We start from the raw sequence: 25,919 nt of genomic DNA, 5'->3' as shown, positions 1-25,919 counted from the left end.
AACTTTCTGTAAACAAAATGTAATTAATTTTTTTTTTTTTAAGTTTTGGTTTCGGTTTTGATTCAAGTTGATGCACCCAAGTCATATGGATATATTGTTTTTATTTTTGGAATCACAACTTCATAATATATACGAATCAATTGAAAATTGCCTCTGTACGAAATCTGCATAAATTATCATATTTAAGCATATTTTATGACCGGGCTATGCCGGGCGTCCCTGCTAGCTTAGATAAATCTTTTTTTAGTTTTAACAAAAGAGCTACAATAATATCAGGGTGTCTCCATTTACACTGAGCATCCACAGAATGCCAATATCAATATATTACACATAAGAGTTGGCTGTGGAATTTCCACAGGTCCCGCTAGTTGTCATTATTCATTTTACTTTTTTGTCTCATACCCAATGGTGTTCTTCTACAAGACTGCATTGTCATAGCCTTCAAACACAACTCCTTTCACACTGGTCCTGGATATGACCTAAACCTATATCCGATGGTGAGGCCCCACCTTGCGGACCTTGTGGAGTGTGGACCCACCCTTTAATTGCCATTGCTCCCAGGTCCACTCTGACCCGGAGTGGTAGTACCTGTTAGGGTCCCAACTATGGGTTATATAGAATCTGACTTAAAAAAAAATATATATACTCCATTAAAAATCGTTCCTCAAAATAACTAGATTCGGCATTAAATAATCTGAAAAAGGTTGATATGCCGTAAAACAAAAACAACCAACCAACTTTTCACACTATGCAAAATGCTTCAAGAAAATTACACTCTCCTCTCAGAAAGGTTTGTTACATTTTTCCAACAGAAGCAAAATATCAACGTTCACTCAAAGTGTAATCAATAAAACCTGTCTGCTGTGTTATATATATATATTTTTTTTTTATTAATGTGCACGTGATTCGAACAACTGTTCTGTTTAACATCTGCTTTCTCTTTCTCAGAACACTTATATGCTACATTGCATATTTATATTTGGATTATTAGCACAAAACTCTACTAAACTTCAATCTATAGTTCCCCCTTGCCAAACTTTCATAAAAAAAACACTCGACTAGCTACGGCAACTATATACAATTTCCTCCACTCTGACTATGCCTAAATTTAAATGCAGATTCCGTGAACAAAGCTTCTTTCCCAGAACTACCCGCCTGTGGAACACTGTTCCGCTGCCCTGCTTCTCAGTTAAACACAACATGGTAGGTAGCCTTCAAATCCAATGTAAACAAATTCTTGTTGCACCGTCCCCATAAATAAAATTCTACCCAATTTACGCCATTAATGATTATTTAACTACCATCTTACATTCATTAACCCCCCCATATCCTCTAGTGGCTTTTGAGTCTCAATAAATGGTGACTCCCAAGTAAAATTTAAAAAAAAAAAAGTATTGTTCTTTCTACATTTCAGCCACCTTTTTTAAGTGTATCAAACTCTGGAATCTGCACAGAATTCCAAACGGAAACCTTTATTTAATCCACGAGAGTAACATGCTTTTGTTCTGTCAGCCATGACCAGGTAGAAGTCGTAAGTAATTCACAATTGTATTTTGAGTATCGCCCACTCTGATGATTGAACCTTCAAAAGAGTGTAACTGAATTTTACCAAGTACTTTATTCTTTATGCCATTGGTCATTGCAAACGTGTTTCTAAATACCAATCATTTAACCACTGGACATAAAAACTGACAGACTAGGGTTTCTGTTATCTGCAGTGGACATAATTTTTGTAAGATTTCAAAATGGTTTACAATCCTTGCATGAACCCTCGTTTCCAAGAAGTTGTGTCCAAAGAGGCTAACCAATTTCTTGGATTGTCTCTTCTTAGCTAAATATTTTTCAGTCGTAGTCCAGAGTTCAACCTAATTAAAAATACAGAAAAAACTTCATGTTATGGAAGGAAAATGTCATATTCCAAAAATTACGTAAATTGATCAAATAGTTATTTTTATTTGTTTATATATAAAATCATTATTATAATAGTATATTGTAGCCATTGCAAGACTGATTTTGATCTCTTTCTGTCATGATCGTTCAAATTGAGTTGTCTCCCTTTTATTTATTAAATATGGTGGAGCGAGACGCAACATACTCACTTCATAAAATTTTTTCTTAGTAAAAAAGCAAGATCAATTTATGTGATTTTTGGAATATGATATCTTTGTTCTGTGATAAAATTTTTCTGTATCTTTGTTTTATTAATTTGGTTGAATTCTAGACAAGAACCTATTTTTCCTACTGCAAGTCTGCTGTTTCTCGCATTCATTTATGCACCATCACCTAAGCATGCAGCAATGTGCGTGTTTACACAACTATACATAGAAATGTGTATACACATTGAAAAATCTGACTTGTTACTAAATATAAAGGGTTTTACTTATATTTTTTTTTTTTTCTTTGAATTTTTTTTTTTCAGATTATCTGATGACGTTGATGAACCGCAGTGCAGCAATCGCGACTCAGTTGGGGATACTCGCTCAAGCAGTTGCGGATCTTGTGAGGACCACACGATGGACGCCGTATCCTGTGGCAGTGATGCCAGTGACAGCCTGCACCCTATCACCATGGAGACCAACCCCGTCTTCCAACACTCTCCTGACAGTGGCACATTCGGCAGCCTACGGGATGCAGACTTACAAATGGCTCCGCCCGAACTACGTGAATTGCATGAAAGACACAAGGACTCCTTACTACTCCACCACCATCACCAGCACCACCACGAAATCAATATGAATGACGATATGGTGTGTGCTGATGGTGGTGTTGGGGTCTGCAGTCGGATGGACCATGACGGACTAGATCTTGAGGAAAATGACAACCAGCTCCTTCGGGAGCAAATCGGAAATGGGATCTCAAATGTAGACTTATTGCGGGCATGTAAATTGGACTTTCATCAGCAAAAGCTTGACCCACATTCCCTGTCCCTCCCTGTGCCCATTCAGAACAACGAGCACAAGAAGAGACATTGCTCAGTGGAGGACCCTACTCTCGATGCGCTTAGCTCTGCAGACAGTGACCTTTCGAGGAGCTTACCTCATGGGATTATCGTACAGAAAGGAGATATGATTGAGTTCATTGCCGACAACCTGGTTGAGAAAATAAAAAGAAGCAGCTCCCTATCAATGGCAGGTAAGTTTTTCATTTTAATCATCTATGAGTATCCGTTAATGATTCGGAAGACTTCCCCCAAAATTTCAACTGACCATCCTAACATACATATGCACAATCTTTTTCTGTTCAAAACTGAAGTTGGAACTCAATACATTTGATTCTTAAAATTTTTGCAGCTCTGATTCTTAATGTTATTATGGCACATTCTCTTCGGCCCTTTGTCGATCCTCTTCGGCCCTTTGTCGATCCTCTTCGGCCCTTTGTCGATCCTCTTCGGCCCTTTGTCGATCCTCTTCGGCCCTTTGTCGATCCTCTTCGGCCCTTTGTCGATCCAGTTTGTCCCTTTGTCGACATTCTCTTTGTTCCCTTGTCGATATTCTCTTTGTTCCCTTGTCGACATTCTCTTTGTCCCCTTGTCGACATTCTCTTTGTCCCCTTGTCGACATTCTCTTTGTCCCCTTGTCGACATTCTCTTTGTCCCCTTGTCGACATTCTCTTTGTCCCCTTGTCGACATTCTCTTTGTCCCCTTGTCGACATTCTCTTTGTCCCCTTGTCGACATTCTCTTTGTCCTCTTGTCGATCCTTTTTGGCCCTTTGTTGGTCCTCTCTGGCGTTTTGTCAACCCTCTTCAACATTATATCTATTTTACATGATGGAATATATTGTTCGATTTTTAGAAATTGACTTTCAAACTAACCTACCCAACCAGGTCATTATCCTTCTTTCTCCCAAATCCATCTTCATCATAGGCTCCTATGAATACTGATTAGTATTCAGTTTTTGAGGGTTGGTGGTACATTCCTCAAGATAGGTAATCTATATAAAAAACAGTAGATGTATGTGTGTGTGTAAATATTTAACAGATAAACTCTTAAACTACTGGTCACATAACACTGAAATTAACAGGAAATAGTAATTATATACCAAGGTTTATAATGAGTAAAATCTTTGTTTGCATGGATGAATAACACGTACAGAATTTTTCAGTTAAAATGCAAAATGTTCATCTCAACTTGCCAACATTTATTTTATCTGTCGGTTTAGTCTAAATGATAGTGGAAGAGGCTAGAGATTTAAACGAGGGAATATGGCTGGACAGCTAATTGTTTTGGTTTCGATTCTAGTTGATGGCACACAAATTATTTTATTTATTAGCTTTAAAATCAGTACTATAGATTAGATATAATATCCAATAGCGAATTGACTCTGTAATAATAAAAACAAAATCTGCACGTATTAAAATATATTAAGCATACTTTGTTGTTGGCTCCATCGAGATCATGAAATTCTGCATTCTGATTCAGTCGGGGGGTGGCAGCTGGTGGTGTAGCTGTGCAGGCTGATGCGGGAGCCACAGGACCTGCCACAGTTGCTGCAGATATAGCTTTTCTGTCTCTCTGCTTGGACCGGGATCGAAGCTGGATCTGTCCTCTCCTTTCTATGGACCCGCTTCTCCCGGCAATGTGTGGTTCTCCTCCTCTTGGATGTCTCAGCCACACGCTGGATGGTGATCTGCCAGCCATCACAGTCTGAGGCAGCAATCTCAAGCTTCGAGGGGCTGAAACTGACAGCCCTCGGGTCATGCTTGCAGACATCCTTGTAGCTGAGGGCCGTATAATAGAGAATTAGCTCTATCGATATCTGCATAAATTAAAATATCCTATTTACGCATATTTTACGACCAGGTGATGTGCTAGTTACAAATCAAACTCACTTTTCATGTTTTTTCGGTCTGCTGTTTATTATTACTAGGGCTAGGACAACAGCATATTCTTTTCATTGTTTTGACTCTCGAGTGTATATCCATTAATATCTTGTTTTTATATTGACTGATGTGGTTCTCGGTTGATAACTGTGTCGGATATATACTTGAGTCAAAACAACGAGAAGAATATGTTGTTGTTATAGCCCTAATTATTACTTAGTTAAATAAGATTGACTTATCTCCCCCTGCTTTATGGGTATTTCTGCTCTTATTAATTGGCGGGTCGGCCAAATATGATAAAACTGATTTTTATTTTTAATTAAAATTTTACTGAATGATTTTTTTCCTAATTTTTGGTGTAAATACCTATTCTTGTCCGATATGTAAGCAAAGAGCATTTCTTTTAATTTTTTTTTGGAACTTCGATTTTCACCTGCGCACCTATCTGAACAAGCACCTAAATAGTCAGTTCGCATGTATTTGTCTGCCTAATTCTGATGTTTGGAAATATTCCCCCGAGCTGAAAGGAGTTAAATTTGACATTCCTCGATATATTCTAAGAGGTTTTATTATGGAAATCTTTCTAGACAAGGCATGAAGCCACTTGATATAAAGAGCTAACACAAATGAATATATTTCTAAATCAATATGGCAAAGATATATATATATATATATATATATATATATATATATATATATATATACTATTATATAAAAGGAATTTTGTTTGTGTGAGTTTGCTCCTTGTGGACTCTGAAACAGCTGGGCTGACTTTTTATGTATCTGGCAGTGTTCTTAGATAGGTTTTATATCAGAATGTCTTTGATAACTATCGATAATTAAAATAATCCAATGGGAGAAGAAACGGTCAGATTTTGATCAAAATTAACACCTTACACAGCCTAATATTACCTGTGCATTTGATACGTTTTGTTGCCACACAAGCTGAAAAGCTTAACATATAAAATCAACAGTGGGTTCTTTGATATGACAGGTGTGCATTTGAAATGAAAGCACGATTGAACCACAATACTTGACTTTTGCATTTTAACTTTAATCCGAATCATTATATATAAAAATAATTTTATAAAATTAACAGTAGGTTCGCTACAGTGCAATGCAGACTACGACGTATTGTGGACTGTCGCTACAGGGAGGCATGTGAAACTTCATTGTGGTGCACCATGATGGGTTCCCCAACGAAAGCAGGCAATCAATTGATTTGATTGAAAAATCGTTGATTTCACCGATTTTAATGACAATAAATATATGAAACATTTGTTGACCATCATTCAATCCTGGGCAACGTTGGGTCTCCCTGCTAGTGTGTGTGTGTGTGTGTGTGTGTGTGTATATATATATATATATATATATATATATATATATATATATATATATATATATTATTACGATAACTATTATTTTGATACCTACAGACACTACTGTTTCATCCTTTCGGTAATCATCAGTGCAGGGAGTTACGATTGCAGCCGGTCGGGAGATTCAAACCTGACCACGAAGTCATCTCTGACTCTATTAGCAAGGAACAAACCACGCAGCCAATGTTAACCACGAAAAATACAGTTGAAATTAACATTTCTATGAAGCATAAATGTCAAGATGGACGAAAGTGATTTTATGATTGTAACATGAACTGTGCATGTGATCTCAGGTGGCCGATTTTAATTTCAACTTAGAGTGCTCAACGTCAGTCGATAAGTACATCAAAATGGCTCCCCAAATCTCTGACATATCAATTTTAAAATATTTTCAAATATGACATGACTGTTTTTCTATCCTGGAACATGAAGTTATCTTGATGAAAGTCAAACCTAAATAGCATTCAAGCTGACCGCTCAAACTTTGCTTTTGACCAGACAATTTTCATTTGTTATTGTTGTACCATGTTATTTAACATGAATTTATCTTACCAAAAAATAAGCTTGCCTGTCCTATCCTTGAATACGTAAAGTTATCTTTTCAGATTATTTTTTTTTCAGACCCAAATAGCATTTAAGATGGCAAATCAAACTTTGCTTCTGAATAGCAGATTTTCTCATTTATTATTGTTATATTGTGTAATCGGCAGTGTAATAACGTATTCAGCAAAAATTTATTTTAAAAATTACTTAATCCAGCTCAGATAACTACTAAGATGAAACATTTTTGAATAATCACCTAAAAAGTTTCATAGTAGAAAGTAAATCTTGGGTTTTCCCCCTTTTCCTTCTTCCCTTCTCTTTCTATTCCTCTTTGTACCTTCTCTTTCTATCTCCTCCACTTCCTGACTGGTTTCCTACCTTAGAATGTACAAAGCATTTATAATGTAACCCTTTTCCCTCGGCCATTACAAAACTCTTTCATGAAAAGCACCCGTCTAGCTGAAACCACTGTCAGTAATTTTCCCCACTCTTTACCTGTGCCTAAATCAAAATGTAGATTCCATAAACAAAGCTTCTTTCTTAGAAGTGCACGCCTGTGGAACTCTCTTCCGTTTGCCTGTTTCCCACCTAACTACAACTTGGGTGTCTTCAAGTCTAACATAAACAAATTCCTGATGAATCGCCCCCTTAAGTAAGACACCTTATCAAATCTCCAATACTAACGATTACTACGATACTATCCCATTTATTACTGTTCACGCAATAGCCCTTATCCCAGAGTGGCTTCCAGGCCTTGATAAGTGGTGACCTCCATGTAAAAAAAAAAAAAATAAAAATAACATATTCATGTTCTGCAAGGCAAGGAACAAAAACAATACAATCCATTATAAAGCAATTAAACCAAACACTACAAACTAGCGATTGAAGATACAAAGAGCTTGAAGAATAAAAACCTTCTACAAAATAACTGGATGCAACATGAATACTATTTCCAAAATAACTGGATTCGCCATTAAATAACCCGAAAACAAAACAACCAAACCAAACTCTACAAATAAATATTCAAAGATATAAAGAACTTGAAGTGTAAAAACCGTTTCCAAAATAACTAGATTCGGCATTAAATAACTTGAAAAGAGTTGATATGCCGCAAAACAACCAAACCAAACTCTAAAAATAAATATTTGAAGATATAAAGAACTTGAAGCATAAAACCGTTTTCAAAATAACTGCATTTGGCATTAAATAACCCCAAAAGGATTTATATGCCATAAAACAACCAAATCAAACTCTACAAATAAATATTTGAAGATATAAAGAACTTGAAGGATAAAACCGTTTTCAAAATAATTGGATTCAGCATTAAATAACCCGAAAAGGGTTGATATGCCATAAAACAACCAAACGAAGATCTAGGGTTTACTTTTGCAGGCTCGTAACTCTCACTTCCTTATTGTGTCTTTTGGTCCTCACATTCCATGAGCGATGCTGTTTCTGACAAAGAAGGAAGAATTGCTGTATCAAACATTTATTGTAGGCCATTTTTTTTATCATGAAGTTTTTTTGTTTTTTTAGGCATGTCTTGTCTGGACCGGAGCAATTTCCTAAAATAAATTAATAAGAATCAGCAAGAGAAATAACTCCATATGAGTTTTTTTTTTACCTTCAGTTTAAAAAATGTACAAAAAAAGAAAATTAAAAAGAAAATAACTTCACTAGATCCTGGGCAACTACTGAGTAAATTCAGCTATTTCAAAATAAATGCTCCAATTTTAATTTTAAATATCTTTGATTTTTGGAGTTTGAAGTTTTAACAGCTGTCATGTGACCATTAATATTTAATGATTTGGCTTAGAGTTTAACAGAGATCCAACCTACACAAGGTATAAAGTAAAATACATATCAAGTGCATTTGAAAGCCAAATCACACCATAATATTAGGAAAATAAACAAATATTTTGTTTGAAATTTATCACAAATATATTTCAGAGGTATACTCCATCTTCAGTATATTGTTTTGTTTCTTTTTTTTTTTTTTTTCCTTTTCTTCTGCCTTGCCATGTAAAGTTGGAGAAAGAAGTCTGTAAAGAGTCGCGCGTTGTTTCTAGCGGTTGTATTTTGAAATGTTTGAACTGTGCGTGGGCAACGCGAGAATAACGTCAAGGATGAGAGTTCATATAGAAACGTTTTAATTTGAATAAAATATGCATCAAATGCGTTTGAAAGCCAAATCACAACGTATTTATTTTATTCAAATTAAAACGTTTCTATATGAACTCTCATCCTTGATGCTACACAAGGTATGTTTATTGTTATGTGATGTCCAATTTAACAGGATTTTTTTTTCCTTGTAAGAGCACCAAAATTCATGACATAGCTGTTTGTCAGTCTTATATTAAGTTTTGAGACATTGTATTGAACAAAGATGGCGGCGTAGTTCAGATCAGTAATCAAGATGGCGTCCAAGAATCAAATGTGGTCCATGGCGTAGTTAACGGCGAACTGATTGAATCCAAAATTCGACAATTTTTATAATAATTTTGAAACGTTTTCATTGGTTGTTTAGCACAGCCGGTGGTTATAAAAATGATTGGCAAATCCATTCGTCTCATACCCCCATTAGGAGTCAAAAACCTTTTACATATATAAATCAACTTCCAGTCAATTTTTATAGTAATGTGTGCGTGTTTGTTTCAGTGTTGGGATGTTTAATCTGAATCCTGAATCAAAAAAAAAAAAAAAGGGTATCGGAAAAAATGTCTAATTTTTTTGTCTGATTCTCACACATGCAAGTTGGGAAATTCATTTTGATTGCAGTTTTTTTTTTTTTTTTTTTTTTTTTTTTTTTGTCATTGACTACACACATCCTTGCTAATATTTTGATTTTCATAAATGTTTGTAGAGATTATTAGACTTGGCTAGTGTTCCAGAGCGCTGGAGAAAAGAGTCATAAGTAGGGTTAGGACAACAGCATATTCTTTTCATTGTTTTCACTCTCAAGTGTTTATCCGTTGATATCTTATATGCTTTTATATAGAGTGATGTGGTCCTCAGTTGATTAACTGTGTCAGATGTATACTCGGGAGTCAGAACTCTAAGAATATTGTCTTATCATAGTCCTAGTCATAATTTGTTTGAGTCCTTTGTGATTATAAAAAAACTAATTTTCATGAATAGGAGCACCAGTTTCTTTTTTTTTTTTTTTTTCTTTTTTTTTTTACATGGTAGTCACCGCTTATCAAGGCCCATAAGCAACTCGGGGATAAGGGTTATTGCATGTACAGTAATCAATGCGATAGTATCGTAGTAATCGTTAGTGTTGGAAATTTGATAAAGTGTCTTATTTAAGGGGGCGGTTCATCAGGAATTTGTTTATGTTAGACTTAAAGACATCCAAGTTGTAGTCAGGTGGGAAGCAGGCAAACTGAAGAGAGTTTCACAGTCGTGCACTTCTAAGAAAGAAGCTTTGCTCATGGAATCTACGTTTTTATTTAGGCACGGATGAAGAGTGAAGAAATTTAAACAATCAGTTGACTTGTATCGCCTACAAAGTTTCATTAATTAGTCAGAGTTTGGAGATTATACACGTAGGACTTTTAGGGTTTGTATTACTGTACACATAGATTCAAAAAAGTTGTCAAAAAACAAATATATAACAAATAAATGTTATCAAAGGCAAGATAAGTTACTTTTCTACCTAACTGGATATATTTTTCGTGTTTTTATTCAATGTTTATTCAGCTCGAAAAACATGCAGTGTTTACCGATGTATTGGAAAATTCAAAATGGCGCCCGACACTCTCTTTAACATGGTAAGTTTGGGAAAAGGTGTTATAAATAATAAACTAGACAAAATACTATTAAAAAAACACCAATATATGTCAACTTATGTCACGGTAACATATAATGAGCGAATTTCTAACAGTATTTTGTCTAGTTTATTATTTATAACATCTTTTCCTGAACTTACCGTGTTAAAGAGAGTGTCGGGCGCCATTTTGAATTTTCCAATACATCGGTAAACACTGTATGCTTTTCGAGCTGAATAAGCATGTTACATTGAATAAAAACACAAAAAATATATCCAGTTAGGTAGAAAAGTAACTTATCTTACCTTTGATAACATTTATTTGTTATATATTTGTTTTTTGACAACTTTTTCGAATCTATGTGTACAGTAATACAAACCCGTTTTGTTGGCTTTTCCAACTTACCAGTAATGTGATAAAAATTTACAAAGATGCATAAATATTAACTATTAGCTGATTTTTATTCCTTTTCAACACAGTCTAAAATAAAAGGTAATTCTATTAACCTCCAATGTCATCTGTTATCTACTTTATCTATGGAGTAAGGTGGACTTTCCCTTACAGTCAAACTTCAATTATAATGGAAATAGATCTTTTCTTCCCTGGAACCTCTATCTCACAGAAGAGATGTAGTGAGTTTGTCTTTGCTTTATTGTTATTTTCATGGCAAGTGCTCGACTGAGCTTCAATTTATGGTCCCTCCTCGCCAAACTTTCACAAGAAACACTCGTCTAGCTGAAAACACTATCAATAATTCCCCCCACTCTTTATCTGTGCCTAAACCTAAATGTAGATTCCATGAACAAAGCTTCTTTCCTTAGAACTGTGCGCCTGTAGAACTGTCTTCTGTTTTCCTGCTTTCCAGCTGACTACAATATGGTTGTCTTCAAGTCCAATGTAGACAAGTTCTTGATAAGCCATTCACCTTAAGTTAACAAATTTACTAAATTTCCATTGCTGACAATTACTATTAGTATGACTACTGCACACTCTTTAACCCCCCTATCCTCGAGTGGCCCTTGTGCCTTGATTAGTGGTTATTCCTATGTAAAAAAAAAAAAAACTCTCCTCCCATCTTTATAGATGTATGACCCTATGACTTTCTTCAGTTGCATCTGAAAAAGATCAGAGGTTACATCGGCCGAAACGTTGTGAAAATAACACTCAAGATGAAAACAGTAGTCCGATGAATCCAAATAATACAAATTATCAATCCTCATATCAAAAGATACACCTGAAGAAGGTTAAAGATTACATCGACCAACTTTTTTTTTTTTCCGTCCAAAAAAACGATTTTTTGTGCTTTCCAGAAAAATCAATTCTAATCTATGTGATAATCTGCTTGTCTCTTCTTTAATTAACTCATGTTATGCTTCCAGTAATTAGATATTCAAAAACGAGGCTACATCCAGGGTTGCCAGATATGTGTTTTTAAGGCCAAATTTAGCCTTTATTATTTTTTTTTAAGTAGTTTGGCCATCAAAAATTGTATTGTTTTTGTTTGTTTTTGTTTTTTTTTGTGCTGTCCAGAAAAAATATCAGCTTCATTAAAACACATTTGTTGATTCAATAAATTTCTCATTATGAAATTTCCTTGGGTTCTGCTAGTCTCAAATAGTGAGCTAATAGTTTGATTTTCATAAATGTTTGTAAAGATTATCATTAGACTTGACTAGTGTTCAGGAGAGGTGGAGAAAAAAACATTGTATTACAGCGTAAAAATATTCAATAAAATTATTTTGGTAGATATCATTCTTTTAATGGATTTTCAATATATAATATTCAACCTATATTGTTTCAATCTATATTATAATATTCTTCTTGTATGTATGTTATGCTTTCAATGATTAGATATTCGAAAACATGGCTACATCCAAGGTTGTCAGATTGGCCTCTTTAAAGTCAAATTTTGCAAATCTGGCCTTTTTTTGAAGCAGTTTGGCTTTCCAAAGGTATATTGGTTATTCTGTCAAAAAAAAAAAAACTAATTTCTTGTGCTATCCAGAAAAATGTCAGTTTTTTCCAAACCTATTTGTTGATCAAATATATTTATCAGTTTATGGAATTTCCACAAATCCTGCTAATCTCAAATAGTTTGCTAATAGTTTTATTTTCATAAATGTTTTTAAAGATTATTAGCCTTTGCTAGTGTTCAGGAGAGATGGAGAAAAAAAAAAGTTGTTTGCATCATCTGTAGTTGTATAAAAGACTAATTTTCATAAATAAGAGTACCTAACTGATTTAAATTATCAGTCGACCCTTTCATTATCATTCTTTTCTTTCTGTTTCCTGGTTGCATCCCAGATTCCAGCAGTCTCCACACAAGAACATCAAGTGTCCAGAGTTTTGGTAGCATTTCCAGCACAAACTCTGTGTCAAGAACCTCGTACTCTGCCGTGTCTCAGTCACCTAGCAGCCTGGTGCCACCGAGCCCTGACGACATTCCACCCATTGACCCACATGCCCTCATTGATCTTGAGGCCCAGGCCAAGCAGGTGGCTGATCGTCTCGACCACATGATGGCAAGCCTTCGATCCAACCTACACAAGGTATATTTATCATCCTATCACCATATTCGATTTAACAGGATTTTTTTTTTCTTCATATAAAGGCATCAAAATTCATGACATAGCTGTTCATCAGTTTTCCAGTCACAAAATAAGCAACTTCTATAGTATTGTGTGAATGTGTGTATTAGTGTTGGGACAATTAATCTGAATCGTGAATCAAAGAACTCCCAACTTTTTGAGGTATCAGAATCAGAAAAATTTGTGCCTATTTATAGATCACTCCCACAAGTGTATTTTTATGTTTGTGAAAATATATGCACATATTACATGGGTTTTTACAGTAATCCACCCCCTGCCCCATCTATATTTAGAAATTTAAAAAGAATCAAAATATCAGTAATTGTATCGGAATCAGGGGGAGAAAATATTGGAATCGTCCCATCACTAGTGTGTGTGTGTGTATATTTTTTTCTTTTAACTCTTATATATGCTCTGCTTTATATCAACTTTTTCTATTTAAAATTTCTTGCATAAATTGCTTTATCCTTTAAAGATTATTACTGGGGGGGGGGGGTTACTCAGCATTGCCCGGGTGTGGAGAGGTTTTATAGTAAGGGTATTGAGCAATGGAGCCCTAAAAAGTTTTTTTTAAAAAATAGCCAACCCTCTAAAAACAATGAAAATAGCAAGTACCTGTCCACGTGCAAAAAAAAAATTAGCTGCAGTAGCCAGGCTCGAACTTGTAACATGAAGGAGGAAAAGGAAAAGAAGGTAAAAAAAGCCAACCATTTAGCCCTCGTGCCCACCGCAACAAATGACATTGGTGGGTTTCGAAATAAGCTTAGTCATTGCAAGGCATATGATGACTTTGCAAAAATATCCACAAAAAAAGTGACCCCTCCTTGTAAAAAACAACCCAGTTTATGGTGAAAGAATGAATGTTTTTGAACAATTTTTGGATATTTGTCGGCCGAGCGACTGAGCTTTCAAACGATACCAATTTTGTCTGTGTTGGTCACATGTAGCGAAAGTTTTAGTGAGACTTACAAACATAGATACATACACACTAACAGACAGGTGAGATTTATATAATAGACTAGCCTGGGTGCCCGGCATTGCCCAGTTGTTTGGAGTGGTAAAAGTGGTAATAGGCAGGCAGGCTTGAACCCGCGACATGAAGGCCAAAAAGAAGAAAGAAAATCTGATGTCTTACTGCTACTCCATTCGCCATTTTTTTTTTTTTTTTTTTTTTTTAGTTAACCATTCTTAAACTTGCTAAAAAAACGTTTATTCCAAGTACATTGGGCGGGACAGGGTTGGAGCATTCCAGCATCTACAAATTTAAAACAGTCAAAAATTATTTAAAAAAGCAACAGCAAAAAACTTATACCAAATGCAGTAGAATTTAATTATCTACTGACATGTATACTTTTAACGTGTTAAAACTTTTTCTTATTTCAAAATATGTTGTTCAAAGTGGCTTTTACACATTGAATTAAAAAAAAGAAAACAAATGGCCCTTATTGCTTAACAGATGGGGAGGCTTAATTCACTAACACTAAGTTCGAGTTGCACTCCCAAATTTAGAGTTAGTGGTAGTCAGATATTTTATACAATTTTTCAAAAATGAAGTCTCCAACGGTTAAGCAACAAGCAACCAGTTAAAGTTTTCGCATGTGAAAAAAAATTACTTGCCTTCCTACGTTGGGAAAATTAGACACAAGTCAGTTTTTAATGTAGTGAAAACTCGGCTACCCCCCATAAAAAAACATTCGGGATTGGGACAACTTTTTTAACCCTCAATCTTGAAGGATTTCTCCTTCATTGACAAGGTCCTGGATATGACCTTAAACTATATCCAGTGGTGAGGCCCCAGCATGTGGGCTTTGGGGAGTGTGGAGCCACCCTTTAATTACCATTGCTCCCAGGTCCACTCTGACCCAGAGTGGTAGTACCTGTTAGGGTCCCAACTATGGGTTAAATAGAAACCAACGTGAAAACAACAAATATATTCTATTAAAAAAATTTTTTCTTCAAAATCTTTGGATTCGGCATTAAATAACCTGAAAAGGGTTGATATGCCGTAAAACAACCAACCAACCTTCATTGACAAAGGATAGAAAAGGTAAAGTATAGTATCAGAACAGATACTATACTTTAACGTTAATTTTATTTGAAAAAGTAAAAAAATAATACACATAAACAAAACATAAAAAGATATTGTAAAATTGGTAAATATTTCAATCGTAATTTTTTTTTTTTTTTTTTTTATATGCGGAACAGACAAAAATATGGCATCCCTCACTTGAAACCACACCAAAGACCATAACTGTGGCTGGAAACTTTTTCATCACCCCGGGCATGTCCCTGTTATTCATGGCAATCCAGATTTGCATTTTGAGGGTGCTGGCAATGGTCTTGTTGTCATAAATTTGATCGGTAGAGAACATGAGTTGTACAGCGGACCATCTCGATCTCGCTTGTTGAATATTGTGCCACTTTCAGACATGATAGAATGCTCCTATCACTCTTGCAATTTGTACACAACTGGCCAACTAGTAGATGGTCTGCAACAACAAAAAGAAAAACGATTTTCATCAAATGGAAATGGAATCATGTTGTCTTTTTCAGGGCGACAATTTTATCGTTCTATCCTTTATAAAATTAACTTTGTGTGTGAGTTTGTTTCTTTTGGACTCTAAAACAGCTGGGTCAATTTTTATGAAATATCACACGAGGGTACTTTATGTGCCTGGCAGCATTTTAGATCCGTTTTGTGTTGGAATAAGTAAAAAGTATATATATATATATATATATAATAAGTATCAATAATCAGATGAAAAAAGAAACAGGCGTTAACACCTTACACAGCCTAACACCACAAATGCATTAGAGAAGTTTTATTACCACACAAGCCGAAAGACACAACATATAAAATCAACAGTAGGTTCTTTGATATGACCCGGGGTGCACTCAAAATTAATGTTTCTGTTTAAAGCACACTTTCACAATGATACTTGACTTTTTCATTTTAAACTTAAATTAAAACCACCACACCACCAGTAATGCCAGGCGTATAAAATCAACAGTAGGTGCTTTGATATGGGAAGGGCACATTCAAACTGAATTTTTCTGTTTAGAGTACAATTGAAACATGATACTTGACATTTGCATTTTTAACTTTAATGCAAGCCATTATATGTAAAAACATTTTTATAAAATTAACAGTAGGTTCTCTACTGTGCAATGTAGACTACATTATATTGTGGACTTAGTCACTGCAAGAGGCATGTGAAGCTTCCTCCAGGTGAATCACAATTGATGAATTGACAATTAGAGTAGGCAATCAATCAATTTGATTGAAAAATGGGCTATTTCATCGATTTGATTGAAAAATGGGCTATTTCATCGATTTGATTGAAAAATGGGCTATTTCATCGATTTCAATGACAATAAAAAATATTGAAGTGTGAAACATTCATTGATCATCATTTAATCTTGGGCAACATCAGGTCACCCCGCTAGTATATATATGTGTATGTGAATGAAGCATACTTATTTTTTTCTTTTTTTTTTTTTTTTTTTTCTTTCCAGATGTCAGCTTTAACATCCGGTTGCTTGGATGCCTACAAAAAATCAGTTGATAGCACCTGTGATGCTGTAGATGGAAGTATCAAAGTTAGTTTCAATCTTGATTTTTTTTTTTTTTTTCTTTTTCCTATCCATTTTTTTTTTCTATTTGTATGAAGTTGCTCTTATTATTTGCTATTAAAAAAAGTCCCTACATTTTAAATGTTTTTTTTTTGTTTGTTTATTATTAGTCTGTACTACTGTTCACCTTTCTAATTTGTATTCAAAATAATTTTAGACATTTATATCTACAAATGTTCAAGTTTAATACAAGTGATCTCTGATACAAATTGTCAATGGAGGAAGCATATTAAAACTGCAATTCAAACACTAAAATGTGGTCATAATCTTAATCCGAAACATGTGATGAGCAACTGTTTTGATGCAAATAATTTCTTAAAGTTGGCATCCCAATCTATATATTAATACCGTAATACCTTTAATGTATGTATGTATGTCACGGTTTTTAGATTATAAATTATTCAATTGGGAGGTCTTATTTATTAAATAGGAGGATAGGTGATAACTAGGTCTGTGACAACAGCATATTCTTTTTATTGTTTTGACCCTTGAGTATATATCCGTTAATATCTTATATGTTTTTATATAGATTGATGTGGTTCTCGGTTGACTGACTGTCTTACTGTGTCGGATATATACTTGAGAGTCAAAAGAATGAAAAGAATATTCTGTTGTCACAGCCCTAGTGATAAATACTACAAACATTAAATTAGTATATTTATATACACTAATGTTTGTAGTATGTTATATCCTTCTATCCTCCTTTTTAATAAATAGGATCTCCCGATCACCAAAGACATAATGCCAAAAAAAAAAAGTCGCTTTTGGGTTTATGTGAAACTAAAATATACCTTCTTGGTCTTCTGGCTAGGATGCGAGCGTAGTATTTGTTCTGCCTAAAGATGGTATCATGGTATTGTGGGGTTTCTGTTCGCATCAAGCATTCATTTCAATGGAAATATGTCACAGACTCCTATACGGATATTGGAGATAAACTGTAACAACCAGATATATTCGGACACTACATTAACAAGATTACTTAAATAAATACTTTTACAGTTTTAACAAAATCTCTACAATAATATCTCGGGGTCTCTATTTATGCTGAATGTCCACAGAACGCCCAGCAGCAATATGAAAGATGCCGCTGTGGAATTTCCACAAATCCCACTAGTATACAGAAATATTTTAACAGGAACTCCAATATATCAACTGCCTTGTTTGCAATGCCACAAATTCATAGACTACAACCCCATGCAGACGTGACCCAACCTACTACTCCCACTCAAAAGCTTTGCTGTTCCCAATGTTGTGTGTCATGAACTTGTGGTTGTATCGTCATCAGAGAGCGCATAGGTCCATATTTACAAAAATAAAATAAAACAGGCAAGCAAATGAAAACAGACTACTATGCTTTATATAGGGTGTCCAAAAAGTCACTGAAGAGTTATGAACTTAAATGTATTTATTTTTCATAATATTTTTCTGTAATTTTAACACAATCTGGCTTTTGGGAAATTTTTTAAAAATGCAAAATTCAAACAACCTTTATTTATGAATTTACAAGTTAGAAAAGCATTTCATTCAAGGCATGAAAATTGTTAAACAATGTTTTTACTATAGGCTTTAAAAATAAAGGTACAAGATTCAATTTGAAATTTATTTATCTTCAAAGGGCACTTTTATAAATTTTACAAAGTAAGGTATAAAAATTTATTTTAAATTGAATCAAAAAATTACCTTGGATTTATTTTATGTAATGTACATTCTGTTGCACTTTTTTAAAAAAAAATCATTGAAAATTTTATATCTATATCATTAATTGCTAGATGAAAGATAATGTTTTTTTAAATTGCAACAAAATGTACATTACATAAAATAAATCCAAGGTAATTTTTTTGATTCAATTTAAATTAAATTTTTATACCTTACTTTGTAAAATTTATAAAAGTGCACTTTTGTTATATACTGGTGGTATTATTAAGATTATTTGCATTTTTGTTCATGTTAGTATTAGAAAGTCTTAGTGTGATATCTAGAGACAATCTTAGGAGTGTTCATATTGTTGGGAAATGGAGACATTGGTGAGATATAGATAGGTATATATAAAGAGAGAGACAGACAGTTCTGTATATATGAGACAGGATACATATAAAGAGAGAGACAGTTCTTATATATAGAATAAACAGTGTACATATTACTACACAATGAGAGGAGATTTGATATATAGATAGATAGACCGAGAGTTTGTGCGTTTGTCATTTATAGGTTTGACAGTTCTTATATGAAGGGGAGTGTTTCTATAACCAATGACACATATATTTCTTACCTATTTTTGAGAGGATGATTTTCACAAAGTTCTTATAATATAAATGGACAATACCTTTTCTGTTGAATCACAACACGAAGACGCAGATACAAAAACACATGTTGACGTCCTTTATTTCATCTTCGACTGGTCGGACATGATTTTATCTCAGGGATTCAAAGTTGTTACATGGTTATTTCTAAAACCCTTTCACTTCTAGAGGGTGCCTTGATTCTAACGGAGAATCGGTCTGAACCTCTCTGCTTCTCTCCGACTCTTCTCCCATACTGCATCTAAAACTCTACCTATATTGAGAACTCATCACGTCATCGCATGATTAAACATGTGCTCATAAAGCACGTTGGATGATGTGTCACGTTGCCAAACTTGACATGACCCCAAGTTCAGTAACCTATTTTTCAAATAACATGTTTACAATTTCAATTGACGATTAAATTCCTTATTTTAATTTCCATTTTTATAGCAGAACAAATTTCATCATTACATTCCTTTCCCAATAAACAGATATGTAAGCTAAACAATTGCAATTCCACATTCCTTATTTCAATAACATTCTGTATTTATTTTAACTTATGATTGGAATTTTCAATTCCAAATCTAGCTTCGCAAGTTCGAATCCTTGACTATCCTTTTTCATATTTACATTTAACTAATTTCCTATTTTTTACTTACATGAAAAGGGGACAGCCCTTATAATGTAACACTTTGAAGATAAATAACTTTCAAATTGAATCTTGTACCTTTATTTTTAAAGCCTATAGTAAAAACATTTTGTTTTACAATTTTCATGCCTTGGATGAAATGCTTTTCTAACTTGTGTCTTATCTTTTTAAGATTATATTTTAAAACTCTCCTTCTCTCTATTTCACAACTCATTTTTGCAACCCCCTCTTTGTATTATTACAGGTCTGAATATTCTCTCTGTTTCAGTTTGTATTTCTCCTCACACCACAACTCATTTTTTGCAACCCCCTCTTTGTAATACAGGTCTGAATAATGAGAAAATCTGAATTTTTATTAACAAAAACTTTAAAATAACTTTTTTAGATTAAATTTTTTTAAACTTCTTTCAGAATAGAAAATCTTTAAAATTTAATAAGGAACATATTTCATATAGGTTTCATTCAGTACATAACGAGAAAAATAGAGATGAAAATTTAAAAAGTACTGTAAAACTGGTTACGGTCAATAGTAGTCTTCGCCAGCGAAAGTCTTTGTTATTCTATTATTATTTAAAACATTTTGTGTCCTGCTCTTTCACGCGAGGACTAATTTATAAGTCTTTTAAATGTTGCCCATTTTCAGCTTTGCATATTTGTGCTCTTTCCAAAACATTATTCATGACAGATTGCAGAATCTTTGAATTGCGATTTAAGTCCCTTATTTTGTTCCTGATGTTTTCCTTCAATTCTTATTCTTGCAGGGGTTGGGGTTATGTTATTGGTGAAAAATAGTGCCAAGTTTTTTTTTTGTTTTTTGTTTTTTTTTTATGAATCCGGGTCCATTTCATGTTTTTGATATGGTGTTCGTATATTTTTGAGATGAGGCTTGATAATTATTTTTTGTATTATTGGAATTGTTTGAAACATTGTGGAAAAAACAACCCAGACAGATGAGAACAAAAGTTCAAATAATACAAAAAATAATATATATATATATATATATATATATATATATATATATCTCAGCTTATTCCAACAGATTCCTTTCTAAAGAATACTTTGCATTTTCTTATCAAATTATTAACATGTTTTTTTTTTTTTTTTTTTCTGTTTCTCTTTCAGTCTATGTATGCTTTGATGGCAAAATGTGAAGAACTCGGAAAATCCATGACGCCGATTTACCAATTGGCCGACCAAATGTATCCTTTTTTTACCCCCTTCATCTTTTCATCATGTTTCTTGATATATTAGCACATACCTGGCATGGCTTGAGTGTTGGTTATACTAGTAGAGAATACATCTTCGATAATTCACCCGACAGTGATCTTGTTTCTGTCAAGCTAACGTTTGGCTCTGGGTAGTTTTAGGGAACCCACCCTATTAAGCTCTACCTCTTCTCTTTAAGGAGTTAGTTAATTGCTAACCACCTGAGGCGCCCCTATAAAGAAATGTTGACCAGGCTGCTCGGGCATTTTTGTAGGTTAGAGTGCACTTTTTGTGTACTGCGTTTTGGAAACTAACTGATCTTGTTTTTACCCTCCCAAAGAGTAGGCAACTAAAGTAGTCAATTTTATTTTTTACTGCTAAACCACTGTTTATCAGGGCCAACACTAGTTCGAGGATAAGGGTTAATGAGATGGATAAATTGCCTTTTTAATATACAATTGGGTCACCACTTATCCGGATCAACAGTCATTTGAGGATGAAGATTGAGATGAAAATAACTAATTGTAATTTAGGTTGTATTAATAAAGATTTAATAAATAAATTTGGTTGGATTGTATTTAGAAAATTAAAAAAAAACAGAAAAGACATTAAAAATAAATCAAAATTATAAAAAGAAAAGTTGAAGAATGCAAGCAGGGGAGGCAGGTTTAGAGGAACCCATTGCAAAAAAAAAAAAATGATCCTTGAAAATAAATACTTAAATTTTGTAGGCTTTTTTTTTTTTTTGTTTCTCAACTATTTAGGGGAAGGGTTATAACTTAAGGTCAGAAGCCATTCGAGGATAAAGATTAAATGAGACAGGAATAATTTGCAGTCAAAACGTGAGGAACATTATGAGAGTACTAGCATCGATGAATGATATAAACTACGTTTAGTTACTTTTGGAGCGGACCACAACAAGGATTTGTTGATATTGAATTAAGACGAAATTTATGTTCAGCAGGGAAGTAGTCTTGCAGTAATGTGTCCCATAGATTCAAAACTTTTTTAAAAAAAACTCTGTCCATGGAAATTTCACCTGACGTTAATGATGAAGCATCTTTGAGTGCAAATGATTAACCAAATAAACAAAATCTGGTTACTTATGGAGAAGGATGGACAGGTATTGTGATATTGGACATGAAGACAGTCATGTCTTAGTCTGTGGGGAAGCAGTCCTATCGTATTGTTTCATAAATGAAAATTCCGTTTGATAATACAGCATCTAGAGCGAGTGCTAGTGTTATTGCAACAGTTAAGTGCAGATGAAGTTCGTTCAGGAAATTTTTCCCCTTCCTAACCAGCAAAGCCCTACCAGTGTTGATTAAGTGACGAGTCTATCAGGTATCTGTATGCGGTTTGATGATGTATGGAAGTAAAACCTGGTCAGTGAGGGTTGAGGACATGTGTTGCATGAAGAGAAATGATATGTAGGAGATGTCTCCCTGAACTAATTTCACTTTTTCCTGTTAATATGGCCCTATTCCAAATTCATAGCAACAGGCCGATATCAGTGGACTTTGTTTTTTTATCAAAGTTATTATTAACAATGTTTTTTTTTTTTGCTTTGTTAATAATGTTTAACATATTTCAAACTGATATAAATTATTGGATAATAAAAATAATTAAGACAAAAATTATTTTTCTCATTTCGAATTATTTAATCAAGTAAAAATTCAATTTTTTTTTTAATTTTTATTAATTACTAAATTTAAAAAGCTATTTTTTTTTCCATCGTATTTTCAAGTTAAATTCAGTTTTTACAATATTTTTGTTTATTAAATTGTTATCATAACTGAGGACCACCTAGACATATTCGATTGTATTTTACGGTGTTTATTCTGTTTCTAATGGTGACAACTGGGTACAGACCAGTTGACGACCGGGGAAGAGAACTGGTGACGACTGGAGAGACAGTTGACATCCCGAAAAGACAAGACAAGACAAGAAAAGTAAAGGAGCAGGCAGGGTTAGATATTCAAAATGCAGATTTTAGTTGGAGTAACCCTTCAAAAGTGCTATTAATAATCAAGATATAATGTACCCCCTAGGAATTCCAAGAGGGGGAAACAGAAGAGATCCCTATCAAGACAGATTCTTTAACAACGAATGGAAATGCCCAACCACACACAAAAGAATGGATTTGTGGGGAGTTTTGCAAAAACTAACAAGGCTAAAGACTCTACTGAGGCCAAATGAAATGCCTGGAGAGAGAGAGGAGAGGCAGAAGCAACGTGCAGGTGAAAGACCTGGTAAAACGATGAAGGAGCAGGGCCAGGAGTCACACCACAGTGCTCAGAAGTTTCAAACGTGAAGTTTCTCCTCCTTTAGGCATGGAGTCAAGAAAAATAATCAAATGGCCGTCTGCCAACAACAAGGAGGAAGCCTGGCAAAATTTCAACAACGATATTTGCAAGTTATTGCGACTAACCAGGAAAGGAAGCATTCAAAATCAGTTGAAATATATGATTACAATTATAACCAGCAGTGCATCCAAAAGATTTGGCTATGTTGAATTTAAACAGATCGCAAAACCATTAACTGTAGAGAAAAGAAAGGAGTTAAGATTCTTAAAGAAAGCTTACAAGAAAACGAACAGCTAGGATTGCCAGCCCATGGATGAACTGATATTGGCCCACTGCTACGAATTTTGAATAGAAGCACGTGAGCGAGAAAAAGTGAAAGTTGTTCAGGGAGTTCATTTCATTAACCATTTGACCACCATCACCTTTCTTAGTCTGTGATAAAGATTCCCCAGTTCGAAAAATGCACTTAAGAGATTGTAGGTTACATTGACTGAAATGTTATGAAAATAACAACTAACATCAGGACATTTGTATTATTTTGGATTCTCATCTTGAGTCTTATTTGTGCAAACTTTCAGTCAATGTAACCTTTGACCTTCCTAATCTGCATGGAATTTTCAATGAAAACCTTTATTTAATCCACAGTGTTAGCATGCTCTCCTTCCGTCAAACCTGACTGTGTCCTAAGTAATTTGCAATTGTATTTTTTAGTGTAACCTGCACTGAGGATTGAGCCTTCAACCTCCAGAAGGGTGTTATTTACAATTAAATTTTACTGAGTATTTCATACTTGTAGGTCATTTTAAGATAAAGGTTAATGAGTGTCAGGTGAGATAACACCATGGTGGTAGAAATAAGAAACCAGATTAAGGACAGTAATTCTGATATTTGTGTGTGCATTCTATGATTGCATAAAACATTGTTTTTCTTTCCTTAACTTTTTCTTCCAGAAAAGAGATCAAACGGTTACTGGACATCTTTGAGAATAAATTAGTTGAAAGATCATGAAAAGTGTGAATTGTGGAAATGCAGGAAAAGACGAAAGAAATGCTACGGATTGCTAATTGTTTATTTCAGACCATGTTTCCATGCATCCCAAACCAAAGAGTACAATGACATGGGTCGACATTTTATTTGACGGCAATTTTTTTAAAATTTGTTTCTTTCTTTTCTTTTTGTTTCTTTTCCTTTTTCTTTTCTCTTCCTTTCTGTTCTTTCTCTTTTTTTCCTTTTCTTTTTTTTTTTTTTTTTTCTTTTCTTTCTTTTTTCTTTTCTTTCTTTTTTTTCTTTCTTTTTTTCTTTTCTTTTTTTCTTTTCTTTTTTTCTTTTCTTTTTTTCTTTTCTTTTTTTCTTTTCTTTTTTTCTTTTCTTTTTTCTTTCTTTTTTCTTTCTTTTTTCTTTCTTTTTTCTTTTTCTTTCTTTCTTTTTCTTTCTTTCTTTTTTCTTTTTTCTTTTTATTTTTTCTTTTTCTTTTTTCTTTTTTTTCTTTTTATTTTTTCTTTTTATTTTTTCTTTCTTTTCTTTCTTTCTTTTCTTTCTTTCTTTTCTTTCTTTTCTTTCTTTCTTTTCTTTCTTTCTTTTCTTTCTTTCTTTTCTTTCTTTTCTTTCTTTTCTTTCTTTCTTTTCTTTCTTTTCTTTCTTTTCTTTCTTTTCTTTCTTTCTTTCTTTTATTTCTTTTATTTCTTTCTTTTATTTCTTTCTTTTATTTCTTTCTTTTATTTCTTTCTTTTATTTCTTTCTTTTATTTCTTTCTTTTATTTCTTTCTTTTATTTATTTTCTTTCTTTTATTTATTTTATTTATTTTATTTATTTTATTTCTTTCTTTTTATTTCTTTTTATTTCTTTCTTTTTATTTCTTTCTTTCTTTTATTTCTTTCTTTCTTTTATTTCTTTCTTTCTTTTATTTCTTTCTTTCTTTTATTTCTTTGTTTTCTTTCTTTTTTCTTTCTTTCTTTTTTCTTTCTTTCTTTTTTCTTTCTTTCTTTTTTCTTTCTTTCTTTTTTCTTTCTTTCTTTTTTCTTTCTTTCTTTCTTTTTTCTTTCTTTCTTTTTTCTTTCTTCCTTTCTTTTTTCTTCCATTCTTTTCTCTTTCTTTCTTTTCTCTTTTCCTTTTTTGCTTTTTTTTTCATTTTCCTTTTTCTTTTCCTCTTTCTATTTTTTTCTTTTTTTGTACGCTTCATTGACCAAATCATTTTTTTTGTCATCCCAGTGATGATGATGTGACAACCAAAATTTCTATTGCACTATTTTTTATGACGTCTTACAAAGATGAAAATTAATGCTTATTCCAATTTGGGTTAAATCCATTATACAATTTTGATTCTAAAAACGTCTATAATTTCAGTCCTCTTAAGAAGAAACTGTAATTCAGAAAATATTGCTTAATTGATATTAGAGATTTTTTTTTTTTTTTTTTTACTCACGTTTACTCCAAACAAGGCATATTGCCACTTGGATGTAAGGGGCTACTATTTGGGACCACGCCTAGAAAAGATTAACAAGATGTTGGTTTAATAATATATTAATAATATGGATCAAATTCATTGCAAATTGACTTTAACATAAATTGGAAGTGAATTTTGCATTATTTTATTTTGGCTTTTTTTTTTTTTTTTTTTTTTTTTTCCAAAAAAGTTTCCAAAGTCATTATTCTTCTTACAATAGTGATTGATGTGATATGAAATATCTTCACCGTCACAACAATTTAAAATTTAAAAAAAAGAACAGTTTTGCACCACTTCTA

The 25,919-nt window shown here is 33.4% G+C and overlaps 1 protein-coding gene across 1 annotated transcript in view; it reads left to right on the top strand.

Annotated features, from left to right (window-relative positions):
* The window catches only part of LOC145265510 (uncharacterized), a 42,041-nt gene extending 17,725 nt beyond the window's left edge, over positions 1 to 24,316 (top strand). Inside the window, exons 2-6 of the mRNA XM_080121411.1 lie at positions 2,420 to 3,132; positions 12,817 to 13,061; positions 16,617 to 16,700; positions 20,787 to 20,863; positions 24,127 to 24,316. Of these exons, the coding sequence (XP_079977537.1) occupies positions 2,420 to 3,132; positions 12,817 to 13,061; positions 16,617 to 16,700; positions 20,787 to 20,863; positions 24,127 to 24,184 (1,177 nt within the window). The 3' untranslated portion in view covers positions 24,185 to 24,316. The remainder of the gene's footprint in view (positions 1 to 2,419; positions 3,133 to 12,816; positions 13,062 to 16,616; positions 16,701 to 20,786; positions 20,864 to 24,126) is intronic.
* The last annotated feature ends 1,603 nt before the right edge of the window (positions 24,317 to 25,919 follow it).

This window comes from Euprymna scolopes, chromosome 40 (assembly GCF_053919585.1).
Source record: "Euprymna scolopes isolate OS-2025 chromosome 40, ASM5391958v1, whole genome shotgun sequence".
NCBI lineage: Eukaryota > Metazoa > Mollusca > Cephalopoda > Sepiida > Sepiolidae > Euprymna > Euprymna scolopes.
Note: the sequence above shows the minus strand (reverse complement) of the source record. Positions and strands in the feature narration are given on the sequence as shown.